This window comes from Theropithecus gelada, chromosome 1, assembly GCF_003255815.1.
Source record: "Theropithecus gelada isolate Dixy chromosome 1, Tgel_1.0, whole genome shotgun sequence".
Taxonomy (NCBI): domain Eukaryota; kingdom Metazoa; phylum Chordata; class Mammalia; order Primates; family Cercopithecidae; genus Theropithecus; species Theropithecus gelada.
Window position 1 is genome coordinate 78,975,370 of NC_037668.1, and position 25,258 is coordinate 79,000,627.

At 37.9% G+C, this 25,258-nt stretch overlaps 1 protein-coding gene across 1 annotated transcript in view; it reads left to right on the forward strand.

The window, feature by feature from the left end:
- Window positions 1–372: 372 nt before the first annotated feature.
- C1H1orf185 (chromosome 1 C1orf185 homolog) overlaps window positions 373–25,258 on the forward strand; it is a 47,730-nt gene continuing 22,844 nt past the window's right edge. Inside the window, exons 1-3 of the mRNA XM_025368781.1 lie at window positions 373–388; window positions 11,311–11,416; window positions 17,609–17,744. Coding sequence (XP_025224566.1) covers window positions 373–388; window positions 11,311–11,416; window positions 17,609–17,744 — 258 coding nt within the window. The remainder of the gene's footprint in view (window positions 389–11,310; window positions 11,417–17,608; window positions 17,745–25,258) is intronic.

A 25,258-nucleotide genomic window follows, 5' to 3' on the forward strand; every position in this document is an offset into this window, starting at 1 on the left:
ACTGTGTTTTCATTTTATTTGTTGAAAATATTTTTTTATTTTCCTTTGAAACTTCCTCTTTAGAGTAATGATTATTTAGAAATGTGTTATTTAGAAGTTATGACAGTTTTCAACGATTTCTCTGTCTTAGATAATGTATCATGTGCACTTGAAAAGAATATGCATTCTGCGCTTGTTGGGTTGAATGTTCTATAAATGTCCATTAGATCCAGTTGACTGATGGTGGTAACATCAATATGTGGCTTCCAAGGTTTCCCTGGGGATCATCTCTACCCCCGTCAGCCCAAAGGGAGAAAGATCATGAAGAAAACTGCGTGGAATGTTTTTATGACATCACTTCCACTCAAATTCTATTGGTTAGAACTCAGTCATATGGCTTCACCTAAAGGTATGAGAAGCTGGATCATGTAGTCTGACTTTTTGCCTGGGAAGAAGAGGAAAATATATTTAGATGAACAACCAGAAATCTCTTTCTATTCTCTGGAAGAGCTTGTATAAGATAAGAAATACTTGAATCATGGGTATACAGTAGAAATTGTAAAGTTATTGGGGCTTTCTATTTTCTTTGGGGGAAATTTTGTAACTACTGATTCAGTTTAATGGATACCGTTCCTATATGTTTTCTATTACTTCTTGAGTCACTTTTTGTTACTTTTTAGGTATACATTATTTTGTATAAGTTTTCAAATATATTAGCATAAATTCATTGAAAGTATTTATTTTTAACTTCTGCTCTATCTGTAATTATGTTCTTTCTTCATTTTTAATATTATTTATTTATGCCTTCTTTTTTTTTTTTTTTTTTGAGACGGGAGCCTTGCTCTGTTGCCCAGGCTGGAGTGCAGTGGCCGGATCTCAGCTCACTGCAAGCTCCGCCTCCTGGGTTTACGCCATTCTCCTGCCTCAGCCTCCCGAGTAGCTGGGACTACAGGCACCTGCCACCTCGCCCAGCTAGTTTTTTGTATTTTTTAGTAGAGACGGGGTTTCACCGTGTTAGCCAGGATGGTCTCGATCTTCTGACCTCGTGATCCGCCCGTCTCGGCCTCCTAAAGTGCTAGGATTACAGGCTTGAGCCACCGCGCCTGGCCTATTTTTTTCATTTGGTTAATTTTACTAGAGATTTGTTCATTTTATTAGTCTTTACCAAGAATCATAAATTTTATTTCATTAATTTCTGTTCTTTATTATTTTCTTCCTCTACTTTCTTTGGGTTTATTTTGCTGGTCTTTTTCAACTTGTAATTTGTATGCTAAGCTCATTAGTTTTCAAACTTCTTTTCTAATATATGCATTTAGGGCCATATATTTTCCTTAAATTTGGCTCCAGCTGTGTTCCTATGAGTATTTATGCATAGTATTTTCATTATTATCTAGTCCTGCGTATTTTCTAGGTTCTACTGATTTCTTCTTTAATCAATGAGTTATTTACAATGTGATTTTAAATTTCCCCAAGCACGGGAGCTTTTCTTAGGGTATATTTTAGGTTATTAATGTAGAGATTAATTGCATTATTGTCAGAGAACATGGTATATATAATAATGATATTATAAAACTTGTTGAGCCTTAACCAGGTACAGTGGCTCACACTTGGAATTCCAGCACTTTGAGAGGCCGAGGTGGGAGGATCCCTTGAGGCCAGGAGCTCAAGACGAACCTGGGCAACACAGGGAGACTCCCTCTCTACAAAAAAATTAAAAATTAGCCAGGGATGGTGGCACACATGTTTAGTCCTAGATACTTAGGAGGCTGAGGTGGGAGGATGAGTTGAGCCCAGGACTTCAAGACTATAATGAGCTACGATCATGCCACTGCACTCCAGCCTGGGCAACAGAGTGAGATCTTGTCTCAAAAGAAAAAAAAACCCACAAAAACCACGGAACAAACAAAAACTTGTTGAGTCTTGCTTTATGGCCTGATATTATTATATGCATGTTAAGTTTCAGATGTCTTTCCCTCTTTTTTTGACTGAGTCTCAGTCACCCAGGCTGCAGTGCAGTGGTGCAATCTCTGCTCACTGCAACCTCTGCCTCCTGGGTTCGAGCAACTCTCCTGCCTCAGCTGCTCTGATAACTGGGACCACAGGTGCGCACCATCACCCCTGGTTAATCTTGTGTATTTTTAGTAGAGATGGGATTTCACCATATTGGCCATGCTGGCCTTGAATTCCTGACCTCAGGTGATCTGCCTGCCTTGGCCTCCCAAACTGCTGGGATTACAGGCATGAGCCACTGTGCCCAGCCATTATGTTATTAATTTCTTATAATGTTATCTTATTTATTCCTTGCTGTAATTCTGTGAGATAGTATGATTCTCATTTTTCAGGTGAGAACATTAAGATCCACCCAATATCATGAGTAGCTTTTCAAAGTTCAGGATCCAGTTAGGGTTTGTTTGTTTGTTTGTTTTTTTTTGAGACGGAGTCTCACTCTGCCGCCCAGGCTGGAGTGCAGTGGTGCAATCTCAGCTCACTGCAAGGCTCCGCCTCCCGGGTTCACGCCATTCTCCTGCCTCAGCCTCCCGTGTAGCTGGGACTACAGGTGCCCGCCACTGCACCCGGCTAATTTTTTGTATTTTTAGTAGAGACAGGGTTTCACCGTGTTAGCCAGGATGGTCTCGATCTCCTGACCTTGTAATCTGCCCATCTCGGCCTCCCAAAGTCCTGGGATTACAGGCGTGAGCCACCACGCCCCGCCTCAGTTAGGCTTATATCAGATCAAAGCAGACACTAACTATAAACAATCAGTATGGTCCACTTTACATACTGGCTGCATATCAGCCCAGCATATATTTCATTATAGATTTTTAAACCTCAGAGTGAGGATTATTCTTATTTTAAACAGCTTTTTATCCCCCGTTGGTCCCCCATGCAATGTTTCACACATATTTGCTGTTCAACAGATATTTGTTGATTGGGCTAAACCACTTATATACAGCATAAACCTAAGAATGAAATCTGACAAAACTCAAGAAGAGCAAAATAAACAGGTAGTTTGTGAATATTCAAAAATAAAAGCAGGACTTACAGTTCTGGAAACATTGCCAAAATTAATCTGAAAATACTCCTGGTACAAATACTAAGTACTTCTGATTTAATATATAGGTCTATAACATATAAATACATAACACATAAATATATAAATATGTGAATATAGATGGGCTGAGGAAGAAGGACCTACAAATGCAATTATAGACATAGAATTGGGAGGAAAACCAAGTGAATTTAAGTTATAGACATTTAGGCAAGAGAGGGAGAAAAGTCAGTAGTGACTTCTGGATTTTGTGTTAATGACGTTCTTCATCACTGTGGAAATAGAACTTGTATGGAAGTAGAAATTTTTATTTTAATAAGTTTGGCTATAAATGGCAAGAAAAGGGCCATTGTAAGCTGGAGGGTGCTGTAGTGACAGAGTTTTATTTATTTTCATATGGAAAAGTCATAATCAGGTTTAAGACTTAATCCCTTTGACTAGGCTATTTCTTACAGTCTAAATCTTAAGATTCGGCTCAAGTGTCATTTCTGGAAAACTGTTTTTGCATTGGGCCAAACTGCCTCTGTTGTTACAGCACTGTAAACAGGTTATTCTCATAACACTCAGGATATTTTAAGGAACAGATATGTTTAAATTACTTGTCCCCTTCTAGATTGTATGCTCCATAATCATGTGTTCCTCCCCTTCCCCTTCCCCTTCCCTTCCCCCTCCCCCATCCCCTCCTCCTCCCCCTCTCCCCCCCTCCCCCTCCTTCTCCTTCTCCTTCTCCTTCTCCTTCTCCTTCTCCTTCTTCTTCTTCTTCAATGAAGTCTTGTTCTGTCACCCAGGCTGGAGTGCAGCACTGCAATCTCGGCTCAGTGCAATCTCCGCCTCTCAGGTTCAAGCTATTCTCCTGTCAGCCTCCCAAGTAGCTGGGATTACAGATGTGCACAACAACGTCTGGCTAATTTTTTGTTTTGTTTTGTTTTTAGCAGAGATGGGGTTTCACCATGTTGGCCAGGCTGGTCTTGAACTCCTCACCTCAGATGATCTGCCTGACTCAGCCTCCCAAAGTGCTGCGATTACTGGTGTGAGCCACCATGCCCCACCTGTTACTTATCTTTGAATCACCAGTTCTTGACTAGTATTTGGCAATAGAAAATTATCAGGCAATGTTTAACTATGCAGCCTTGAAAAAAAAACAACAACTTTCTCCTATCTTTCTGTAGATCTTCCTATGTCTTTATTTTGTATTATTCTTCCATTATAACACCCATAATACTTTTAAATTGAACTTAAAAAATATGTACGTCCTTCCTACTAAGCAGCATACTTCTTGGGGGGAAGAACCTTTTATTATCCATTTTTTAAATACTAGCATCTATCATTTATCCATTGAATATTTAATCATTTATTGAGTAACCAGTCATTATTCTAAACTCTGAGAATACTATAGTGGAAAAGACTTATGTTCTATTAGCTCTGAGAAGACAGACAACAGACAATAAACCAATGAATAAAGAATATTATTAATGATTGTTATTAAAGACAAAGAAATAGAGTGATATAATAGAGTAACTATTGAAAGTGGGGAATTACTTTAGATAGGATACTTAAGAGTGGAGTCAAAAAAAGTAAAAATACTATCTTTGTATATAATATGACTTTATGATATATATTGACTAAACCTTCAGAGTAGGAGCAGAACTTAGTGATCGCACAGTCAAGCCTTCTCATTTTACAAATTGATTTAGACAGAAAGCAAGACTTGTTGAAGGTATTAGCAAATATGTAATTTTTCCTTCCCATAGTAAAATGTTTTGCAAACTTTCATGTTCTTTATATCTCATTGAAATTCCCCTGAGAGGTAAATGATTCATTTAAACCAGGGGCTGGAATGGTGTACTAATCACACCTATTTTCTGTCCTAATAGAGAATTTTTAAGGAGAGGAAAGGTAGGAGGGCAGAGATTCTCAGAGCTGAAAGTTAAGTGGGCTATAAACACAGTGATAAAAATATAGAAGGTGCTAAAAGGAGACTTGTAATGTCTGAATAGATGAGTCAGGAATTATATATGAAGCCTAAGAATTTTTTTCGGATTTTTCTAAGATATTCGTGGTAGAAAATTTGATATACAGAAAGGTCTGGAGTGAAAATTGTACCTATAAGCCCTTACCCCAGGAATAATCAATGTCGATTATTTTCTTTATACAAATAGTTTTTCAACTCTCTCTCCCTCTCTCTCTCTCTTTTTTTTTTTAAACAAAATTGAGATTATATTATGTCTATAGTTTTTAAATATTTGAGAAAAGGAAACCAGCCTTGGCAAAAAAAAGTGAGACTCTGTCTCTAAAAAAAATTTAAAAGATTAGCCAGGAATGGTGGCATGTGCCTGTAGTCCTAGTTACTTGGGAGGCCAAGGTGGGAGGATCAGAGGATCGCTTGAGCCCCAGGAGTTCAAGGCTATAGTGAGCAATGATTGTGCCACTGCATTCCGGCCTGGGCAACAAAGTCAGGCCTTGTCTCCAATACATATTGGAGAAAAGCAGAAAAATGAAAAGGAAAAAGAATAGTAAACACCCATGCAATCTCCTCATAAATGAACATTTTTTTGCTGATGTAAGCTTCAGATCTGTAATTTTTTTTTTTAGATAGAGTCTTGCTCTGTTGCCAGGCTATAATGCAGTGGTGCAATCTCAGCTCACTGCAACCTCCAACTCCCTGGTTCAAGCGATTCCCCTGCCTCAGCCTCCCGAGTAGCTGGGATTACAGGCACACGCCACCACACTCAGCTAATTTTTGTATTTTTAGTACAGATGGGGTTTCACCGTGTTGGCCAGGATGGTTTCGATCTTCTGACCTCATGGTCCGCCCACCTCAGCCTCCCAAAATGAACCACCGTGCCTTGCCCAGATCTGTAATTTTTTTAGAAAAATCAAATATTGGGCATGGTGGCTCATGCCTGTAATCTCAGCTACTTAGGAAGCTGAGATGGGAGAATCACTTGAGACCAGGAGTTCAAGACCAGCCTGGGCAATATAGGGAGACCCTCCCCCAACTTACCCACCACTCCATAAAGGCTGCTGCGAAGGTAGTGAGTCTTAATTGATTGTGCACAGTCAGGTGCAGATCGAACTCCTTGTTCAGTTCTTTCTTCTCCTATCACTACTGCACTTGGCGAGTCTAAAAAAGTGTTTAAAAAACAGAAAAAGCAATGAAATATTATAGATAAAGTCTAAGTTTGTGTTCTATTCACAGTGCCATCCATCGCTTTCCCCAACGAAAGACAACTAATATTAAAAGTTGGTGTACTTTAACACTTTTTAAATATTTAATTGTTAAAAATACTATTATTTTATGTTTTCTTTAAATGTGCATAAGTGAAATCAGTACATAGTTGGAATCATTGAATATACATTTATAGAACTTGCCTTTTTATATTATTTTTTCAGTTTTATTCATACTGACACATATAGATCTAGTTTTTGATAAGTCATAAGTGGTAAGTTTGATGAAGTTTCAGTCAACAGACCTATAGAAGCAACACCCAGATCAAGAAACAGAACATTACCAACATCCCAGATTTCCCCGATGTCAGTATTTGAACTTTATGTCTGCCTTCTTTTGCTCCACATTACGTTTATAAAATTTATCCATTTTGTTGTGCATAGTTGTAGTTTATTCTTTCTCATTGCAGTAAATATTTTGTTTTCTTTAATTAATTCAACTTTTAAATTTATCCATTCAACTACTGATTGGCATTTAGACAGTTTCCAATTTGTGGGCTATGTCAAGTAGTGCTCCTACAAATATTTTAGTACGTGTTTTTGGGAACACATGTATGCTCCTCAGTTGGGTATTTGTCTAAGAGTTGAATTGCTGGATCGTAAGTATGCATGTGTTCAGCTTTCATAAAAGGGATAAACAATTTTTTAAAGTATTTTACCAAATTACATTCTCAACACCAGTGAATGAGAGTTCAGGCTACTCTGCCTCCTTGCCAGCACTTCATATTCTCTTTTTCATTTTAGGCACTGTATATAGTGGTCATAGTATCTCATTGTGGTTTAATTTTCACTTCCTTAATGATTAATAACATTTTTACATGTTTATCGGCCATTTAGATTCTCTTTTATGATACTCTTAAAATTTTGGTTGTTTTGTTTTTTTTAAATTGACATAATTATGCACATTGATGGGGTACAGTGTGATATTTTGATACATGTGTACAATGTGTAATACTCAAATCAGTGTTATTGGGCTATCCCTCACCTCACACATTTATCTTTGTATTTAGAATATTACCATTCTTTTCTTCTAGCTATTTTGAAATACATAATACATTATTGTTAACTGTTGTCACCCTGGTCTGCCTTTAAACATTAGAGAACATATTCCTTCTAACTGTATGTTTGTACCCATTAACCAACTTCTCGTCATCCTCCCCTCCCCTACTCCCTTCCCAGTCTCTGGTAACCATCATTTTACTTTCTTCCTCATGAGATCCCCTTTTTAAGCTCCTACATATGAATGAGAATTTACAATTTTTGTCTTTCTTTTCCTGGCTTATTTCACTTATGACTTCCAGTCCCATCCATGTTGCTGCAAATGTTTTATTTGTTTTTAGGACTGAATAATATTCCATTGTGTGTATATACCACATTTTCTTTATTCATTCATTTATTGATGGACACCTAGGTTGATTCCATATCTTGCCTATTGTGAATAATGCTGCAACAAATACAGGGGTACAGATGTCACTTTGGTATACTGATTTCCTTTCCTTTCCTTTGAATATATATGCAGAAGTGGAATTGCTGAATCATATGGTAGTTTTATTTTTAGGTTTTTGAGAAAATTCCATATTGTTTTTCATAATGGCTGTGCTATTTTGCATTCTCACCAACAGTCTATAAGGGTTCCCCTTTCTCTGCATCCTTGCCAGCATTTGTTATTTTTTGTCTTTTTGATAATAGCCATTCTAACCAGGGTGAGATAATATCTCATTGTGGTTTTGATTTGCATTTCCCTGATGATAGTGATGCTGAACATTTTTTCATATACCTGTTGGTCATTTGTGTATCTTTTGAGAAATGTCTATTCAGATCATCTTCCCATTTTTAATCAGATTATATTTCTTTGATGCTGAGTTGAGTTCCTTGTATATTTTAAATATTAATCCCTTGTCAGACTAATAGTTTGCAAATATTTTCTGCCATTCTACTGGTTGTCTCTTCGCTTTGTTGATTGTTTCCTTTGCTGTGCAGAAGCTTTTTAGTTTGATATAATCTCATTTATCTATTTTTGCTTCTGTTACCTGTGCTTTGGAGGTCTTATTCATAAAACCTTTTCTCAAACCATTGTCCTGAAGCATTTCCCCTATTATTTTTTCTAGTTGTTTTATAGTTTGGGCTCTTACATTTAAGTCTTTAATCCATTTTGAGTTGATGTTTGTATATGGTGAGAGATAAGGGTCTTCTGCAGATAGAGAGCCAGTTTTCCCTGCAAGAGGTTGTTCTTTCCCCAGTGAGTGTTCCTGGCACTTTGGCAAAAATCAGTTGGCTGTAGACATGTAGATTTATTTCTGGGTTCTCTATCCTATTCCATTGGCCTATGTTTCTGTTTTTTATGCCAATGCTATGCTGTTTTGGTTATTATAGCATTGTAGTATATTTTGAAGTCAGATAGTGTGATACCTCCAACTTTTTTTTTTTTTTCACCCTCAGGATTGCTTTAATTATTCAGGGTGTTTTGTGGTTTCATACACATTTTATAATTTTTTCCTGTTTCTGTGAAGAATTTCATTGTTATTTTGATATGGATTGTATTGAATCTGTAGATTGCTTTGGTTACCCTTAAACTTTTAACATCTATACTTAACTGTTTTTCTAAAAAAAAATCTAAAGATATTCACTGCCTGTATTCCTCACCCAATCTAGATGATAAAGTACCTTAGCAACATTTAAATTACTACTATTCCCCCACTTACCAGTTCTATTCTTTTGGGAAAGTTATTTAGCCTCAATTTGCCTCATCTGTTTTCTCATTGTAAAGTGCAGAAATCAGAGTATTTAACTTATAGAATTTGGAGAAGTAAATAAGTTAATGTTTATAAAGCACTTTGAATAGTGCCTGGCATATAATATTTGCAGTGTAAATGTTAGATATATTTTTCATATATAGCATCATTATAACTTATTTAATTGATTTCCCAATTTGGGGCGTTTGGAGTTTTTATATTAAAAGTATCACTTTCAGAAATAATCTTATATAACCTTTTTGTACCACTAATTAATTCCTGAATGTAGACATTTCTAATCTCAAAGAAAACCAAGATTTGACAGGCACTATCTTGAAGCTGGAAATTACTTAGGAAACAATAAAAATATGGAAATGACAAAAGACTTTATCATGTCATATTCTTAGTGGAACTTGATAATACATTCACACAAAGATCTTCAATTAGTTTTATACTCAGTCTTTTCCCAAAATAATATACTCCTCAGTTGTCTTAAGGTTCAAGTTCTATAAAGCCTCCTAAGAAAGTTTTCTTTCTCAGCTGGGCGTGATGGCTTACTCCTGTAATCCCAGCACTGTGCGAGGCCAAGACGGGTGAATCACTTCAGGTCAGGAGTTAGAGACCAGCCTGGCCAACACAGTAAAACCCCATGTCTACTAAAAATACAAAAATTAGCCAGGCATGGTGGTGTGCACCTGTAGTCCCAGCTACTTGGGAGGGTGAGGCAGGAGAACTGCTTGAACCCGGGAGTTGGAGGTTGCAGTGAGCCGAGATCTCACCACTGTACTCCAGCCTGGGTGACAGAGCGTCTTGCTCAAAACAAACAAACAAAAAAAAACAAAAACAGAAATCTTTCTTTCCGTCTTTCACTTTTTGAAAGCTTTCTACGGTTTACTTTATGCAGATTTCAGAATCTTAATCAAGACTTGACCAACCTATAATTACTCCATGCCTTCTTCATTCCTATTTTTAATACATACCAGAATTATGATAATTTGTAGCAGGGATAAGATAATAGGAAAAAAACAAACAAACAGAGGTCTGGCTTTAATTTGCTGCATAACCTTAGTTTATAACTTTTCTTTCGTGGACCTCAGTTTTGCCATCTGTAAAATGAAGGGTAATACCATATAATTCCTATAGGCTTTTCCAATTATAAAATTGGTGATATACTTTTACTTTATATTACTTTCATTTAGCTTTTTTTTTTTTTTTTTTTTTTTTTTGAGAGGTTTTGCTTTGTTGCCCAGGCTAGAGTACCGTGGGGCAATTTTAGTTCACTGTAACCTCAAATTCCTGGGCTCAAGCAATCCTCCCGCCTCAGCCTCCCAAGTAGCTGGGACTAACAGGCGGGTGCCATCACACCTGGCTAATTTTTTTTTCTTTTTTCTTTCTTTTTTTTTTTTTTTTTTGAGATGGAGTCTCGCAGTGTCGCCCATGCTCGAGTGCAGTGGTACTATCTCAGTCTACTAAAACTTCCACCTCCTGGGTTCCAGTGATTCTCCTGCCTCAGCCTCCTAAGTAGCTGGGACTACAGGCATGTACCACCATGCCTGACTAATTTCTGTATTTTTAGTAGAGACGGAGTTTCACCATGTTGGCCAGGCTGGTCTCAAACTCCTGACCTCAGGTGCTCTGCCGGTCTCAGCCTCCTAAAGTGCTGGGATTACAGACGTGAACCACGGCGCTCGACCCCTGGTTAACTGTTTTTTAATTTTTTGTAGAGATGGTATTTCACTCTATGGCCGGACTTGTATCCAACTCCTGGCTTTAAGATCCTTCCGCCTCAGCCTCCCAAAGTGTTGAGATTACAGGCATGAGCCGCCACGCCCATCCTCATTTTACCTTTTAGATAAAACTTATAAAGATTTCTAGGATCTTAATATTTGTTACTTTATTACCCTTATCTGCCTCCTTATAGAGATTGATAACACAAATCTTAAAATGAAAATCTTAAAAAGTCTTATGTTGGAGGGCTGCCAGTAATGATACTGGAGAAAAAAAAAGCTAGACTGAGAAGGAAGAAAAACAGATAACAAGGTGGTGGCAGCTGTACAAACACAAACGAAACCTAGGTTTCAAATACTGGCATCATCAAAGAAATGTGCCCTGGGCCATAATCATCAGGAAGCCCTGTGTAATTCTCCAGTCCAGGGTCGTGGAGTTTATTAGAATTGCACAGGACTAGAATTCCCATCTCCCAATCTCCTAGTTAATGTCTTAACACCACAACGTGCTATATCATTTGAAGTATATCATTTAATTTTACCTAGAGAATAAAAATACACGTGTGAAATAATCTTTTGTAATTTATTTGTATAGGTTTTTTTAATTACTTAACCTATTTTCTGGCTGCTGGTGCGGTTACTTTGGGAATTGGTTTCTTTGCTTTGGCATCAGCTTTGTGGTTCCTGATTTGCAAACGAAGGTAAGGTTTATTCGAATATTTCTTTAACCTTTTTTTCTTTTAAAAATCCAATAAAGGACTTTTTCAAATGGTAGTAAACTTAAATAACTATGACAGTATTGATTGTGTAGTTTGGGATTTGGTTATAGACCCTTTGGTTGGGGATAGAAGGCTTTACATTTTTTAAGTAGCCTGAAAAAAGAAGTACTGGTAATAGGAATGTTCATGCATTAAAATTTTAAAGGATAACAAGATCTACTTTTTCTTTTTCTTTTTTTCCCCCTTTTCTTGAGACAGAGTCTTGCTCTGTCGCCCAGGCTGGAGTGCAGTGTCACGATCTTGGCTCACTGCAAACTCTACCTCCTGGGTTCAAGGGTTTCTCCTGTCTCAGCCTCCTGAGTAGCTGGGATTACAGGCTCGCTACACCATGCCCATCTATTTTTGTATTTTTAGTAGAGACGGAGTTTCACCATGTTGGCCAGGCTGGTCTCGAACTCCTGACCTCAGATGATCCGCCTGCCTGAGCCTCCCAAAGTGCTGGGATTACAGGCGTGAGCCATCGCGCCGAGCCTTTATTTTCTAGAAGACATGGGTTTGATTGTAAGCGAAGGTGAAAATGTTTTTTTAAATTGACTCCCAATTTTAGAGATTGAAAACATTACAGAAAAGGAAAGAAACTTTTTCTTTAGGAGATATTTCAGAAAAAAGCTGACTAAATGCCCTAGTATGGTCTGAAAGTAGTCTTTTGCCAGAAACAGAAAAAAGATCATTTGACACCTTAATTCCTTTCAACTGTAAAACTTGGTGTTTCTAATTATTTAATCATTTCAGGCCGGGTGCGGTGGCTCACGCCTGTAATCCCAGCACTTTGGGAGGCCAAGGTGGGTGGATCACCTGGGGTCAGGAGTTTGAGACTAGCCTGGCCAAAATGGTGAAGCCCTGTCTCTACTAACGATAAAAAAATTAGCCAGATGTAGTGGCACACACCTGTAGTCCCAGCTGGTCAGGAGGCAAAGACAGGAGAATCGCTTGAACCCAGGAGGTAGAGGTTGCAGTGAGCCGAGATCGTGCCATTACACTCCAGCCGGGGTGAAAAGAGTGAAACTCCGTCTCAAAAATAAATACATACATATATACATACATACATACATAAATTCAGTGTTTGCATTGTCTAATGTTTAAAATATATAAATTGTAACATAATCTTCCCACATAGTCTCCCGGTGCTCCCTGCTTCAAATGAATACACATTACCCATCTACATTCAGAAGTCAGAAACCGAGAAATTATTCACTTATTCATTCTTTCAACAAATATTTATTAGGTGCTTGCCATTGTTCTAGGTATTGAGGATACAATTGTGAACAAGTTAAACAAGTTTCTGTTTCATAGATTTGCAATGCCACTAGCAGGGGACAGATAATGAATAAATAAAGTAGTCAGGATATGTGTGTACTAAGGTAGGTTGTATTTAATCTAAGATCTGAGTTAGAAGGAACCAGACATATGAAGACTTTGTGCAAGAGCTGTCTAAACTGAAAGCAGAGCAAATACAAAGACCCTAAGGAATGGTCTTGAGATGTTTAACAAACAGAAAGAAGGCCAATGTGAATAATCTGCAGTGAGAAAGGGAAACAATCATGAGATTGAAGAGACATGTAAGGGCCAGATCACTTAAGAATTTGTAGGCTAGAATATGAAGTTTATTTGTGCCATTGGCAGTTTCTAAACAAGGGGAATAGCACTGTCATCATAATAGCTAACACTGACTGCTTTCTACATAGGCACTGTTACAAGTGCTTCATACATTATCTCGTTCAGACTTAACCCCATGAGGTAGAAGTAATATTATCTCCATTTTAAAGACTATTCTAGGCCAGGTGCGGTGACTCATGCCTGTAATCCCAGCACTTTGGGCGTCCAAGGCAGATGGATCACTTGAGGCTAAGAGTTCGAGACCAGCCTGGCCATCATGGCAAAACTTTGTCTCTACTAAAAACACAAAAATTAGCTGGGTGTGGTGGTGCGTGCCTGTAACCCCAGCTACCCGGGAGGCTGAGCTACGAGAATTGCTTGAACCCTGAAGGCAGAGATTGCAGTGAACCAAGATCGCACCACTGCACTCCAGCCTGGGTGACACAGTGAGACTCTGTCTCAAAAATAAATAAGTAAATAAAGACTATCCTATAGCTGATTTACTTTTTAGTAACTGTTTAAAATTGAGGGGTAGTTTACATACAAGAAACTGCATAGATTTGAAATGTACAGCTATCAGTTTCAACAAATATACACCTGTGTAACCACCACTCTCTCAAGATATAGAGCTTTTCATTGCCCTAGAAAGTTCCCTCATGCTCCTTTCCAGGCATGACTCCTGACCTCCTACCTCAGAGGCAAGAATTATCCAGGTTTCTATCACCACAGATTAATTTTGCCTATTCTTGGATCATATGGACTTTTTATGTCTGTTTTTTTCACTCATAATATTTTTGAGGCCGGGCACAGTGGCTCATGTCTGCAATCCCAGCACTTTGGGAGGCTGAGGTGGGCAGATCTCTTGAGGTCAGGAGTTGGAGACCAGTGAACGGTGAAACCTGGTCTCTACTAAAAATACAAAAATTAATCAGGTATGGTGGCGCATGCCTGTAATCCCAACTACTTGGGAGGCTGAGGCAGGAGAATCACTTGAACCCAGATGGCAGAGGTGGCAGTGAGCTGAGATTGTGCCACTGCACTCGAGCCTGGGCAACAGAGCAAGACTCTGTCTCAAAATAATAATATATTTTAGATTCATTTATATTGCATGTATCTATCCATAGTTCACTGTTTTATTGAGTAATATTCCATCTTATGACTATACCTTGGTTTATCTATTCTTTTGTTAATGGACATTGGGGTCATTTTGTTTTTAGCTCTTAGGAAAATGGCTGCCATAAACATTCTTGTATAAATCTTTTGTATACGTACTTTCACTTTTCTTAAGTAAATACCTAAAACGAGAATTGTTGGATCATGTGATTCGCTTTATTAGAAACTGCCAAACTTTTCCGAAGTGTATATACTCTCCCACCATAAATGTACGAGAGTTATGATTTACACTTTTAAAGATATTTTTAAAATATGTCTCTATGAAGCCTAAATTTTAATGGAGCAAGAGTGAAAGCAGAGAGACAAGTCAGGAGACTATTGCCAAGTCCGGATGAGAGTTCACAGTGTCTTGCACTAACATGGAAGTAAAGGAGATGAAAAGATGGAGTTGGATCTGGGATAGGTTTTGCAGGTAGAGTCAGCAGATCTTGTTGACAGATTGGATGAAAATGGCAGAGTTAATGCTGACACATAACTTTTTACCGTAAGCAGATACGTAGTTTATACTTTACTCAGCTCAGTTAAGCTCAGCCATTTACTGAGACAAGGAGATGATGAAAGGGAGGAGCAATTTAGGGGGCTGGTGATAAAAATGAAAGACATTCTTGAATCTCCCCACTCCCACTAAACTTGAACTATCACTAAATTCTACTTACTTTACTTCGTATATTGCTCGTATCTATTCGTTTATCTCCTTTACCACTGCCACCATCCTATCCAAGTTCTCATTATCCCCCACAGAGACTACTGCAAAAGGAGTTATAATTGACTCCTACCTTCAGTATCATACTCATTTAATCTTTTCTCCACACTTCTACCAGATATTCTCCAAGGGCAAATCTGATCAAGTCACCCTACCCTTTTTTTTTTTGGAACGGAGTCTCGCTCTGATCTGATCAAGTCACCCTACCCCCCCTTTTTTTTTTTGAATGGAGTCTCACTCTGATCTGATCAAGTCACCCTACCCTTTTTTGTTTTTTGTTTTTTTTGAAAGGGAGTCTTGATCTGTTACCAGGCTGGAGTACAGTGGCGCGATCTTGGCTCACTACAATCTCTGTCTCCCAGGTTCAAGCAATTCTCCTACCACAGCCTCCTGAGTAGCTGGTACTACAGGTTCATGCCACCACATCCAGCTAATTTTTGTATTTTTAGCAGAGACAGGGTTTTGCTATGTTGGCCAGGTTGGCCTCGAACTCCTGACCTTAGGAGACCCGCCCTCCTCGGCCTCCCAAAGTGCTGGGATTACAAGCGTGAACCACTGCGCCCAGCCCAACCTACCCTTCTACCCCATGCTCACTATATTTTAAAGGACTTTTCATTGCCTTTGAGATAAAGATAAAACTTTTAAGGGCTTACATGGTCTACCCCTGCACATATTCCCCAATCTCATCTCTCATTTCCCCTCTTGCTTTCTGTGTTTCTGTTACATTGTCCTAATCTGACCAGTAGGTCTTTGTGTATGATATTCTCTCTGTCTAGAATATACTTACTTTTACATGTCCCCTCTTCCACCACATTCTACCTAATAACTACTGCTTTTTCTTCAGATGCCCAGTTAAATCATCCCTTCCTTAATAATAAAGCCTTCCCTGACCTCTCTAACCAGGTTAATTCCCTTAGTTACATCCACAACACCAGGTAGCTTTCCTTGACAGCAATTTCCACTGTTGTAATTTTTCATTTTCTTGTGATTACGTTATTAATGTCTGTCTTCTTTTCTAGTATTTAAGCTAGAGGGAAGCAATGAAAGTTCCATGAGGGCAGGGGCTGTTCTTTTTCCTCTTACCACTATATATACAACACCCAGCATAATGTCTGGCACATAGTAAATACTCAATAAATATTTGTTGAGAATTGAATTCAATGAATAAGTGAATTCTAATTGTTAATGCCTCATTAACATAATATATCTTGAATTAATTTGGAAATATTCTGGTATTTCTGAAAGAAGAAATGGCAATGAGCGTTACTGTTATTATTTGGGAGGACTTTACAATTGATGAATCTATATTGACACATCACTGTCACCCATATCTTATAGTTTACATTAGGGTTCACTCTTGGTATTGTATATTCTGTGGGTTTCGATGAATGTTAATGGCAATGTATCCACCATTATAGTATCATACAGAGTATTTCACTGCCCTGAAAATCCTTTGTGGTCCATCTATTCATCCCTCCCTCCACCTAACTCCTGGCAACCAGTGATCCTTTTACTGTCTCCATAGTTTTGCCTTTCCTAGAACGTCATATAGTTGGAATCACATAGTAGTAGCTTTTAAGATTGACCTCTTCTACTTTAGAAATACACATTTAAGTTTCCTCCATGTCTTTTCCTCCCTTAATAGTTCATTTCTTTCTTTTCAATGCTGAAAAATATTCCACTGTTCTTTAAATCCTTAAGTTGAGAATGACTGTTTGAAAATGCATTCCCTTATACTCAACTGTCTTTGATAATCTGAGATTTTACTTGCTGCTTTCTTTTCTTTAACTCTCTCTCACTTATTTTGTGGTTGCATGGATAAGAAAAGATTACAGGTACTCTTCCATTGTGAGTCAATTCAGTTTTCTTCCTCTTATTTATTTATTTATTTATTTATTTATTTATTTTGAGGCAGGGTCTCACCCTGTCACCCAGGCTGGAGTGCAGTGGTGCAATCTAGGCTTACTGCAACCTCTACCTCCTGAGTTCAAGCAACTCTGCTGCCTCAGCCACCCTAGTAGCTGGGATTACAGGCATGTGCTACCATGCCCAGCTAATTTTTGTGTGTGTGTTTTTAGTGGAGACAGGGTTTCATCATGTTGGCCAGGCTGGTCTTGAACGCTTGACCTCAAGTGATCCACTTGCCTTGACCTCCCAAAGTGCTGGGATTACAGGCATAAGCCACCGCACCAGCCCCTCTTACTTTTTGCCAGAAATATGATTAAATACCAAAATTGACCAATGAGTTGCATTTTATCTAATTTTCTTCACCATTAAGGATAATTTTACGAAAAAGCTAATTAACACTAAAGTCAACTAATTTTCTCACAACCAGAAAGAAATATATCAAAGACTCCTGGCTAATATTCAAACTGAAAATAATAACCCTGCATACATAGCTTAATTTACATTTCATGAATAAAATAAGTGGTTTAATTTATATTCTATGAATAAAATAGATTTAATGAAATCTAACATATGAGTAGGGAGTATGTAAATTGACTTGTGCTTTTAAAAATAAATATGCTATAATGTATTTATTCTGATTTTAAAGCTTTATGTATAAATAATGGAAATAATGATTTTAATTGTTTTATAATCTAGTTCAGGTTTAATAATATTCTTTATAAAATATTTTTCAGAGAAATATTTCAAAATTCCAAATTTAAAGCAATTGATGAGAGATGCAGGCAAAGACCATCAACAGCAAAGATTAAATCTCATTCTCACTGTGTTTTTATTTCTCGAAATTTTCATACTGGGAGATTCCAATTACAGGTAGGGTGTAATATTTTATAGCAATCTTTTCAAATAATTTCTTTTGATACCATGTTATTAGCATTGCTGTCTTAAAATCTGAAGGACAGAGAATCCTCTGTTATTTCTTAATTTGAGGGAAAACTAGTTAGAGTTTATACTATAGGAAAACTGAAAAGCTAAACGAAAATGTATCACCTTCTACGATTGTTTCTTCATATCTCTAGCCCAACAACCTACATTCCACATACTGGGATTGCTATAGGGATAAAGATAAATGGCATAAGAAAAACTGAAAGCAAAATTACCAGGCTTTCAAAGGAAAACGATCTGGAGATAAGAGATACTCAGATAGCCTAACCATACCAGCTAATTGAAATTAAATTCACTTTGACAAGGATGTACTAAGCCTTTACTATATTCCAAGCTCCTCTGGACCCCTTTATTGGAGATAGTAAGATATGGCACCTACCTTCAAGGTATATGTGTAGTACAAGTGAGAAAGGCAGACGCCTAATTAACTTTGTGTGATATGGTAAATGTCAACACAATGCTAAATGAACAAAGGTAAAAAAGGCAGAGACTAAAACGATAATAGCTAAGCAAAACAGTGTTTGTTTTGTAGATAGATAAATAGTGACAAACTGATAGATTGTCAAAGTTTCACTATATATCTTGAGTATTCAACTCAAGTTGTACTCGGTGTTCATTGATTTATCAAACATTTGTTGGCTGGCTGTGGCAGCTCACGCCTGTAATCCCAGAACTTTGGGAGGCCAAGGCAGGAGGATTGCTTGAGCCCAGGAACTGGAAACCAGCCCACGCAACATAGCGAGACCCCATCTCCATAAAAATTTTAAAAATAAAAAAGTAGTTGGATGTAGTGGCTCACGCCTGTAGTCCTGGTTGTTCAGGAGGCTGAGGCAGGAGGATCTTTTAAGTACAGGAGTTTGAAGTTGCGGTGAGCTATGACGGCGCCACTGCACTCCAGCCTGGGTGACAGAGCAAGACCCTGTCTCAAAAACAAACACTTTTGTTGAGTACTTTATATACGTCAGCACTAGTTTTGCCACTGAGGCTATATAAACAAATAAGATATGAACCCAGCCCTAGATGAGCTCAAAATCAGTAGAGAAGAAAAATATATAAACTAAGTAAGTACAACATCATATGATAAGAGCTCACAAAGCTGAAGAAGTGCAGACAAAAGAGGCTGAATTGAGGAAGGCTTCACAGAGAAGACATTTCCAACTGGGTTTTAAGAAATGAAGAGAAGTTTGTCAGCAAGAAAGAGAACAAAGGAAGTCTCATGTTCAAAGGCTTGTGGCTATGAAAGGAAGCAATATATTCAATGAAAGTGTTATAATGTTTGAAGCCTAGGATTCAGATGAGAGTGGTGGAAAAAGACGCTGGGGATGAGATTGCGATGAGCTTCATTTGCATCCTAAGGATTTTGGATTTTACCCCTTAGGCTGCACAGAACCACTGAAGGATTATAGGAATATGGTCAAGAGCATTGTCTGTAGAGCCAGATTACAGATTTCAATTCTGGCTGTACCACCAATAGCTGTATAATGTTAGGCAAGTTACTTAACTTCTCTGTGTCTCAGTTTCCTCGTCTGCAAAATAAAGATAATATCGCTTCCATAGAGTTGTTGTGGGATTAAAGGAATTATTATGTGAAAAAGCACTCAGAATAGTGCCTGATCCTGTAGTGAGCACCGTACAATTCTACCATTATTTTTACTGGAAGATTTTAAGCAGGTGGATGTAAACATCGAATTAATTCTAAAGGTTATTTCCTCTGACTTTCGAATGAAGGACAGTTTGCAATAGAGATTGCACTGCAGAGAAAAATTGTTTCTGCGTATGCATTTAGTATTAATTTATTCAGTACTCATCATGTACTAGGCATTTTGCTAAGTACTAATGATATAATAATACCACCATACTTAACGATGTATAGACACAAATAGACAACTACAAGTGTCATGAATGCAATTTTAATTAGGTTGTTTATTATTCATTCAACAAATATGTAAGAAGTGCTTATATGTCAGGCATTGTATTAGGCCACTGGGAATTTGGAGGTGAACAAGGGAGATAGTAGCCCCTGCTTTTATGAAATTTTTAGTGTAGTGGGAGAGAGAAATAATGCACAAGTAAACACAAAATATTATTCAGGATTCTTTTTAATTATTTATTTTTTAATTGATAAACATTGCATATATTTATCATGTACAACATGATGTTTTGAAATATGTGTACTTTGTGGAATGGCTAAATCATGTTAATTAACACGTGTGTTACCTCAAATACTTGTCATTTTTTTGTGGTGAGAACACTTAAAATCTACTCTCTTAGTGATTTTCAACACTACAATACATTATTAACTATAATCAGCATGTTGTACAATAGATTCCTTGAATCTATTCCTCCTAACTAACTGAAATTTTGTATCCTTTGACCGACATCTCCTCTGTCACCCTGCCACCCCTAGTCCCTGGTACCCTGCCACCCTAGCCCACCATTCTACTGTCTGCTTCTACGAGTTCAACTTTTTTCGATTCCACATAGGAGTGAAATCATAGGGTATTTGTCTTTCTGTGCCTGGTTTCTTTCACTTAATGTGATGTCCTCCAGGTTCATCCAGGTTGTCGCAAATGACAAAGTTTCCTTCTTTCTTAAGGCTGTTATTCAGGATCCTTGATATTCAGTGACAGGGACCTCATTCAAACTACAATAAGAAAAAAAGTAGTATAAAAAGAATAAGGTAGTGTCCACCTCAGCCAGGCAATTCCAGTATGAAAGAACTCTTTCGTATCGTCCCTCTTTTTATTAATTCCTGCCTCTGTATTGGCTTCTTCCTCTTCTACTACAGGCAGACTTCTATGGGGCAGGAGGATAAAATGATAACAAAAATAGGTTTAATATAATAAAAAACTAGAGATTGATTTCTAACAAAAACTTTTATTGTGAAATATGACATACATGCAGAACAATATATATACACATACACACATACACAGGCAACTTAAATAATACATGGATTTTTTGTACTCACTACCCAGAATAAAAATAGAATATTACCAGTACCTTTGAGATATTCTGAGTGTTATATATCTGTCACACCTCCAACTCCCACCCTCCACTAAAGGAACCACTATCCTGTAATTGCAGTTAATTATTTCCTTACTTTTCTCTATAGTTTTGCCATAAATGTTACAGAATAATATATTATTAAATTTCATGTGTTTTGAACTCCATATCTAATCTTTCCTTTTTTGTGCAGTATTGCATTTCTGAGATTCATCCAGTTGATGTACATAGCCATAGGTCATTGCTTTTACTGTTATTTGGTATTCCATTGTGTGAAAATACCAACTTTTCTGTGATTTACATTAAGTTTGGGGTTGTTTTAAGTTGTTCCTCTATGAAATCTTTATAGGGGCTACACTTAAGAGTAGAATTGCTGCATTATGGGGTCAGTGTATATTCAACCTTATTAGATAATCTCAAATTGTTTTCCAAAGTAGCTGTGTCAATATACGTTCCCCCAAAACAATCTGTAAGTGCACAGATTACTTCATATTTTCAACAATCTTGACATTTTCAGGCTTCTACATTTTTGACAATCTAATGGATGTGTAATGGTATCTGTAGTCTTCATACCTAATTTTTTTCAAGCCATTGTATATTCACAGCAAAATTGAGCAGAAAGTGCAGAGTCCCTCTGTATTCTTTCCCCCCTCCACAGGCACAGCCTCCCCAGCTATCCACATCCTGCACCAGAGAGGTGCATATGCTACCATTGATGAACCCACATTGATACATAATAATCCAAAATTCATAGGTTACAATAATGTTCACTTTTGATATTATGTAGTCTATGGGTTTTGACAAATGTACAATCATGTCTTTATTAGTATCATACAGAATAGTTCCATTATCCTAAAAGTACTCTGTGCTTCTCTGATTTATCCCTCCCTCTACTCTAACCCCTGGCAACCCCTGATCCTTTTAGTGTTTCCATAGTTTTTGCCTTTCCTAGAATAGGCACATTTGTCATGTAGTTGGAATCACACAGTACGTAGTCTTTTCATATTGGCTGCTTTCACTTAGCAATGTGCATTTAAGCTTTCTCCATGTATTTTCATGGCTCGATGGCCTGTCTTAGTCTGTTTTCTGTTGCTTATACCAGAATACCTGAAACTGGGTAATTTGTAAAAAATGAAATGTATTTCTTACAGTCTGGAGTTTGGAAGTCTAAGGTCAAGGAGGGGCACATCTGGTGAGAGCCTTCTTGCTGGTAGGATTTCTGCAAAGTCCTGAGGTGGCATAGGGCATCACATGGTGAAGGGGCTGAATGTGCTAGTTCGAGTCTCTTGACTTCTTAGAAAGCCACTAGTCTCACTCCTGGGATAACCCATTAATCTATTAATCCATTAAACCATTAATGGATTAATCTATTTATGACCCAATCACTTCTTAAAGGCCCCACCTTCTGAATACTGCCACATTGTGGATGTAGTTTCAACATGAGTTTTGGAAGGGCAAACATTGAAACTATAGCCTAGCCTATTTCTTTTTAGCACGGAATAATATTCCATTGTGTGGGTATGCCATAGTTTATTTATCCACTCACCTGTGGAAGGACATTTTCGTTTTTTCCAAGTTTTGGCAATTATGAATAAAGTTACTATAAACATATGTGTGGAGGTTTTGTATAAACGTAAATTTTCAACTTATTTGCATAAATACCAGGGAACACAATTATGGATCTTATGGTACAAATGTGTGTAGTTCTATAAGAAAATGCCAATTTTTCTTTTTCTCCCAAACTATATCAGTCTGCATTTCCACCTGCAATGTATGAGAGTTCCCGTTGCTCCACATTCTCACCAGCATTTGTTGTTGTCAGTGTTTTGGAGTTTCACCATTCTAATAGATGTGTAGTGGTATCTCATTTTAATTTGCAATTCCCTCGTAACATGTGATGTTGAACCTCTTTTCATGTGCTTATTTGCTATCTGTATATATTCTTTGATGAGACAGCTGTTCAGATCTTTCATTTATTTTTAATTGGGTTATTCATTTTCTTATTGCTGAATTTTAAAGAACATAAGTATATTTAAGTTATAAAGAACTTATATATAACAAGTTTAAAATATATATTTTATACACATACACACACATATATATATACACACACACATTATATATATATAAAGAGCAATAATCCTTTATCGGACATGTCCTTTGCAAATATTTTTTCCCAGCCCATGGCTTGTATCTCTTGGTATTTCACTGCAGTTTGAATTTGTATTTTTCTGCTAATAAATGAGATGATTGTCTTTTCAAAAGTTCGAAAGTACATCAGGGCTAGGCGCGGTGGTTCACATCTGTAATCCTAGCGCTTTGGGAGGCAGAGGCGGGCAGATCCCTTGAGCTCAGGAGTTCGAGACCAGCCTAACCAACATAGCAAGAGCCTGTCTCGAAAAAAAAAACCAAAAGTGTATTGGCCATTTTGGTTTCCTCTTATGTAAAATGTTTGTTATCTTTTATTATTAGATTATTTGCCTGTTCATTATGAAACTTTGAAAGAGTTATTTATTTGGGATATCTAATCCTCTTTCACTTATGTAAATTTAAATGTTTTCATCCATTTTTTTACTGCTCTTTGCACTTTTTTTTTTTTTTTTCTGAGACGGAGTTTCACTCTTTTCTCCCAGGCTGGAATGCAGTAGTGTGATCTTGGCTCACTGCAACCTCCGCCTCCTGGGTTCATGCAATTCTTCTGCTTCAGCCTCCCAAGTATCTGGGATTACAGGCTCCCGCCACCACGCCCAGCTAATTTTTGTATTTTTAGTTGAGACAGAGTTTCACCATGTTGGCCAGGCTGGTCTGGAACTCCTGACCTCAGGTGATCCACCTGCCTTGGCATCCCAAAGTCCTGGGATTACTTACAGGTGTGAGCCACCAAGTCCAGTCAATTTTTCTTTCCTTTTCTTTTCTTTTTTTTTTTTTTTTTTTGAGACGGATCTCACTCTGTTGCCCAGGTAACTGCACTCCAGCCTCCAGAGTTCACATGATTCTCCTGCCTCAGCTTCTGGAGTAGCTGGGATTATAGGTGCCCACCACCATGCCCTGCTAATTTTTGTATTTTTAGTGGAGATGGGGTTTTGCCATGTTGGTCAGCCTGGTCTTGAACTCCTGACCTCAAGTGATCCGCCCACCTCGGCCTTCCAAAGTGCTGGAATTATAGGCATGAGCCTCTGTACCTGGCCTCTTTGCACTATTCTTAAGGTGTGTTTTTGTTGCAGGGCAGCCGCCTCAAAACTGGGGCTTAGCCTAGGAGGAAGCCAGGAAAGAATTCAAGGGCAAACTGGTGGTGTTGGACAGCAAACTTTTGTTGAACATTACTGCTCTTTGCAGAGCAGGGCTAATTCATAGGCAGCACATCCAGAGACAGCAACCTATGGGCTCTTATCAACTGTGATTATACTCAGTAAACCCACATTCAATTACATGCAAAATAAGGGATGGATCAATGCAAATGGAAAAATGGATTACTTAGAACTTTCTAGGAAAGGGGCACTAATATCTGAGTCATCGCCATGGAAAGTGGTGATAACTTCTGGGTCACTGCCATGGCACTGGTCGTAGAATCTTATGTTAATGAGCAATGAAGGCAGCTAGGGATGGCTTTTGTCACCATCTGCTGGTTCCTATGGGTTTCTTCACTTTATTCTGTCTGGACAAGATCCTGTTTTGGTCAGTAGTATTGTGACCAGAAAACAAGTCCTGCCAGTTTCCTAACCTCATCCCACCTCAGAGATTACTCTTCCTTAATCTTAAAGGGCCTGTGGAAGGGCAGAGGCCCATCTTCTGTAACTGCTTCTTGCTCGTTTTATGGGTATAGGCCCTGCCTAGCATTGGAGGAGTAAAAATCTCTGGATACCTTATCCAAGGGGCCCAACAGTAAGGTGTTTTTATTTTCCAGGTCAAAAGATGGGATGGGTTGGAAGCCTTGTGCCAGCATCATCTTTATGTGGAATCTAGAAAGTATAAACTTTACTAGGACGTTAAACAAGAAAAGAAATTAGAAGGAAGAGAAAAATTAATGCTCCTATGCCCACCCATGGCATCACATTATCTATTTATGCATTTGTGAAATAATAGTTTTCAGTCCTTTAGGGGGTTACAAACATCAGTCTGGTATCCTCCTCTTAGGCTTGTGAGGACTTATAAGAGACAGGCTTAATCCTGGACATATATCCAGGTAGTGATTCCCTTGAAGTTTAATAGCAGTAGGGTTTTTAGTTTTAAGTTTTTAGTAAGACTAAGTCTTCCAGGAGGAGACAATACTTTATTTCTGTATTCTTGAAGGGCCTTGTGAACCTATCCTAAGTTATAAAGGGGGCATAGTGCTGGATTATAGGGATGAGTCACCATGACTAGCTTATAATTAACTTTATAGAAGCCTTGTACATCTTATTTTGTTACCAATCTATGGGCATTCTGTCTGACATGCA